The 4,607-nt window shown below is 56.0% G+C and overlaps 2 protein-coding genes across 2 annotated transcripts; one reads left to right on the forward strand and one right to left on the reverse strand.

The window, feature by feature from the left end:
- LOC104513399 (tripartite motif-containing protein 7-like) lies at positions 1–3,459 on the forward strand (the record flags this gene model as incomplete). Its single annotated transcript, XM_010156732.1, has 7 exons — positions 1–411; positions 1,067–1,162; positions 1,461–1,691; positions 1,876–1,898; positions 2,061–2,176; positions 2,384–2,413; positions 2,945–3,459. Coding segments are annotated over 7 exons (1,422 nt in total), but the record flags the coding sequence as incomplete, so codon positions are not given.
- Positions 3,460–4,153: 694 nt separating this feature from the next.
- Positions 4,154–4,564, reverse strand: LOC104513400 (butyrophilin subfamily 1 member A1-like; the record flags this gene model as incomplete). The annotated part of the gene is made up of 1 exon (XM_010156733.1): positions 4,154–4,564. A coding segment is annotated over one exon (411 nt), but the record flags the coding sequence as incomplete, so codon positions are not given.
- Positions 4,565–4,607: the final 43 nt, after the last annotated feature.

Genomic DNA, 4,607 nt, shown 5'->3' on the forward strand with positions numbered 1-4,607 from the left:
CCGGTGCCCGCCACGGCGCTCCCCAGCGAAGCCTCCTGTCCCATCTGCCTGGAGTATTTCCGAGATCCCGTCTCCATCCACTGCGGACACAACTTCTGCCGGGCGTGCATCACCCGCTGCTGGGAATGGTCCACGGCGAGTTTCTCCTGCCCACGGTGCCGGGAGACGGCACCGGAGAGAACCATCCGTCCGAGCCGGGAGCTGGCGCGGGTGCTGGAGGTGGCCAAACGGTTGAGCTTGCGGGCTGCCGGGAGGGAGACGGTGCAGGGGGAAGGATGCGAGAGGCACCGGGAACCCCTGAGCATCTTCTGCAAAGACGACGGAGCCTTCATCTGCCTGATCTGCCGGGAGTCCCGAGCGCACCGGGCTCACGCGATGCTTCCCGTGCAGGATGCTCTCCAGGAATACAAGGTAAAGCGGAATTTTTTCCACCTCGGTGCGTACCACGAGCCAGACCAGCACCCTCAGGGCGTGATGTTCCCTTCCCAGCCCCCTACCACCAGGCTGCCAAGCCCCTTGCCCCCACCCGGGGCAGTAGGTCGGGGGCAGAATCATCGTCCCCCTGCGTTGGCCTCTGCTCTTGCCCCACGGCCCAGGGGCCCGTTTCGAGATGACGGCGTAGCCCACGCACCGGTGCTTCTGCCGTCTCAGTTCTCGCCCCAGAACCTGGTGCTCCGGGAGGTCTGAATCCTCTCTTTCCAGCCGCGAAATCCAAGCCTTGGCCCGGTTCTGGGTCCTACACAACATCTGCTGATGTTCCCTAAGCCAGTTGGAATACGGGCCAATAAAGAACGGGATATTTCATTGCTCCATCAGTGAGTTAAATCAGTCCGGAGAGAGGACCCAGCGCAGGCAAGGGCTGGTGCAGAAAACTTCTTTTTCCCATTATGTGTCATTTATTTCCATTTGAAGCATTCCCAAGCGTTAAATTCAGGATCCCTCTAGACCGAGAGGGACACAAGAAGCTGGAGCTGAGCACAGTGCAAGCCCCTCCCCGGAGTATTTTATTTTTTTGGGCTATCTCAATCCCTGGAGACATGGGGGTCTTTATTTTTAATTCCCCCAGGGACAAATCCAGGCTCGTCTCCAAGCCCTGAAGGAAGACCGAGACAAACTCCTGGAGTTACGAGAGGCTGAAATGAGGAAAAGCTGGGAGTACTTGGTAAATGTTTTTGTGAGGAGGGATGGGTGGGATGAGATGTTGCATGGGAGGTCGTCCTGCTCTGCCCTGGGGCTGGGGTCCCTTTCCAGGTACCAATCCAAGTGCTGCATCGTAGGAATAAACACCAGGGAGAGCCCGGAGCCCTTCCAGGGGTTCAACTGCTGAATGCAAAGCAAAAAATATCTATATTTATGTAAAGGATGTGGGATTCTCGGGACACCGGCTCTTTCTAGGCACACAGGCACCGGCACGTGCATCCTTCTCCTCCCTCCTCTTCCCTTCTTGCGTCTCCTCGCAGGAGAAGACGGAAGCCGAGCGGCAGAAGGTCTTTTCCAGGTTTGAAGGGTTGCGCCTCTTCCTGGAAGACCATACCCACCACCTCCTGGCTCAGCTGGGGGGTCTGGAGAGGGACGTGGAGAAAACGCAGGAAGAAAACATCACGAGCCTGACGAAGGAGATCTCCCGCCTGGAAACCTCGATCCAGGAGGCGGAGGAGAAGTGTCAGCAGCCAGCGAGCGAGTTTCTGCAGGTGAGGGAGGAGGGAACGGAGCCGGGTTATCGCCGCCTGGGTCCGGGCTATGTGCCGGCTCTGGGTATTATCCCATGCTGCAGCCAAACCCAGGATTTGCTCCAAAGCCACAGCCATGCCGTTGGTATTTTGTGTTGCCAAGACCCGTTCTCATGGAGTTTCCTCTTCCCTCTCTTCCTTCCAGGACATCAGAGGCACCTTGAGCAGGTATGGCGCTTCCTGAGCTTCTCCTTCCATCCCAAGCTGGGGAGGGAAGTTGGATTTGGATATATAGGAAATATAGGAAAACCTTTACAAAGCCTCCCCCAAAGTCAGTTTGGTTTCGGGGATGGCACCTCCTCACCTCTTCTTCCCGTCCTCCTTCTCTAGGCTTGAGAAGGAAAATTTCCCGCAGCCCCTGTTGCTTCTCCCGGAGCTGGAAAAAAAAATCGGTCACTTCAGGGAGAAAAATGTTGTTCTGGAGGAGACTTTGAGGAGTTTCCAAGGTACTGAGCGTGGGCTGGGGAGGTGGAGCAACACCTGTGCGAGCCTAAATTTCTATTTACCTGTGTTATCTGTTCATATTATTTATAGATATTTCACTTCCTCTATTTTTTGCTTTATTTACTGAAAGCACAAATTGTATTTTATTGTAATTATATACGTGACCTCAGCGTGGCAGAGCAAACCCATGGCTCTTCTCCCCTCTTTAGACATCCTGATGTTTGAGCTGCCTGAAAAGGGTGAGTCCGCGTCTCCTGGAGGTGAGGGAGTGGGAAGGACCGAGGGATGGATGGGCCATGAGCTGGAGGGTCGTCTGGGGAAGATGTTGGGGCTGAACAAAGCAGTGATTGGTTGCGGGAGGGGGGGGAAGGGGGGCCACAAAATCCCATGGAATCCTCACTGTAACGTGTTGATGGATCCATTTATTTCAATGGAGCCGCGTGAAGACCGAGTTTGCCCCTCGTTTCGGAACGTTCAGGGAGCAGATGCCTAGTTTGGCATTTCTGGAAAAAAAAAAAAAGGAGAGGGGGGTCTTCTACTCCTCTTCCTCAGGACTTTCTCCTCTTACTCCCTTGGGAATGTTCTATTGATGCTTGCCTGGGTCCTGTGGGATGCAGAAAGCAGCCCGTACCTGCCCCCTGCAGCAAGAGCATTCCAAAGGATGGGATGGGATGGTGCTGCTCCCCATCCGTCCCCGGCGGTGAGGCAGAAGCCGAGGCCGCAGGAAATGGTTTGGTGTCCGTTGATGCTCTACTCTCCACCCCTTGCAGTCCAGGTGACCCTGGACCCATCCACGGCTCACCCCCAGCTCGTCGTGTCAGCAGATGGGAAGAACGTGAGGTGGGAAGACGCCCAACGGGATCCGTCGGCTGAGGGCTTCGGCATCGATCCCTGTGTGCTGGGCTGCGAGGGGATCACCTCGGGGAGATGCTGCTGGGAGGTGGAGGTGACCCCCAGAGGCTCCTGGGCAGTGGGGGTGGCCAGGGAGTCCCTGAAGAGGAGGGAAGAGGCCGCTGTGAGCCCCGAGATGGAGCTCTGGTCTATGGGTCTCTGTGAGGGTCAGTTCTGGGCTCTCACCTCCCTTGAGCGTATCCCACTGTACCAGATCCAGGTTCCCAGAAGGATCCGGATCTCCCTGGACTATGAAAAGGGTCAGGTGGCATTTTTTGATGCCGATAAGAGGGCCCTGATATTCACCTTCCCAGCAGCTTCGTTTAAAGGAGAGAGGATTCATCCCTGGTTCCTGGTGTGGAGTGAGGGGTCGCAGATCACCTTGTGTCCCTGAAGCTCTCCTTTCTTACCCAAACACAAGTTTTATGACCCCCAACATCCCTACTTTTAGCACTTTGGAGGACTTTTTTTCTACCAAAGTACCTCTCTGGCCTCTCTTTCCATCCTCCGTGATGCCAAAGGGTTGAGCATTCCTGTGGGTCAGCATCCCATGTTGTCATTCCCAAACTGGGGCATCAGACAAAGGGAGTCACGTCTGCCCCGCAGCGTCCTGCACCGGCTTATGGGATTAGATGGATTAAAAAGATTTACATGTTGGAATATTACTTCTCTGTCCTGTTATTTGCCGTTTCTGGACGTGAGGTTCAAGGGAAAGGGTGAGCTGGAGTTTTGCCTAACTAAATCCCGTTCCTGGTATTTGCACAAAGCCTGTGGGTTGGGCTGGAAAGGGCCGTGGAGGTGACATCCCTGGAAGCCACGTGCCACGCCACGCTCTTACCTGCTGGAAGCCCCAACCAGAAGGAAAGACACCGAGAAAAATAGGTAATTTTTTCTTTATTATTAACATTCTACATCACGGAGATTTCAAACATCAGTTTTTGGAGAAGATAGGGAAAGTTGAGTCTCGGGAGCTTTGCCATCTGTGAACTTTCCGTCAGCGGCGATGCCACGTCGGCAAGAATCCGCGTTGCGGCGCTGAAGGCTGGGATAAACCAGAAACTCGCATTTCTGTATCGGCTCTCCGTGTGTCAGGGACACAGCCTGAGCCGGGACCTGGCCCCCACCACCCAAAGCCATGGGCGGACCCTCTCCCCGGTGAAGGAGGCTTGGGAAAAAATGAACATGAGCCCCCCTTCATCGGCATCGAAGAATGCCACCGTCCCTCTGGCATAGTCCAGGTGGACGCTGACCCGCCGTGGCATCCAACGGAGGGGTAGGAGGGTCACCTTGCGGGTGGTGAGCGCCCGAATTTGTCCCCCCCACTTCTCCACCCCCCAGATCCCTCCCTGTGGGCAGAGGCTGAGCTGCCCCTTCCGACGGATGGACTCACGGGCTACTCCCACAGCCCAATCCCCGCCGTCCCCCACCTCCACCTCCCAGCAATGCCGGCCGGTGGCGAAGCCCTGGCATCCCAGCACGAAGGGCCAGTAGTCAAATCGCTCCGGGTTATCGGGTAGGTCTCGTCGTCCTGCCCCACGTCGC

The sequence above is a fragment of the Eurypyga helias genome, unplaced genomic scaffold, assembly GCF_000690775.1.
Source record: "Eurypyga helias isolate BGI_N326 unplaced genomic scaffold, ASM69077v1 scaffold27098, whole genome shotgun sequence".
NCBI lineage: Eukaryota > Metazoa > Chordata > Aves > Eurypygiformes > Eurypygidae > Eurypyga > Eurypyga helias.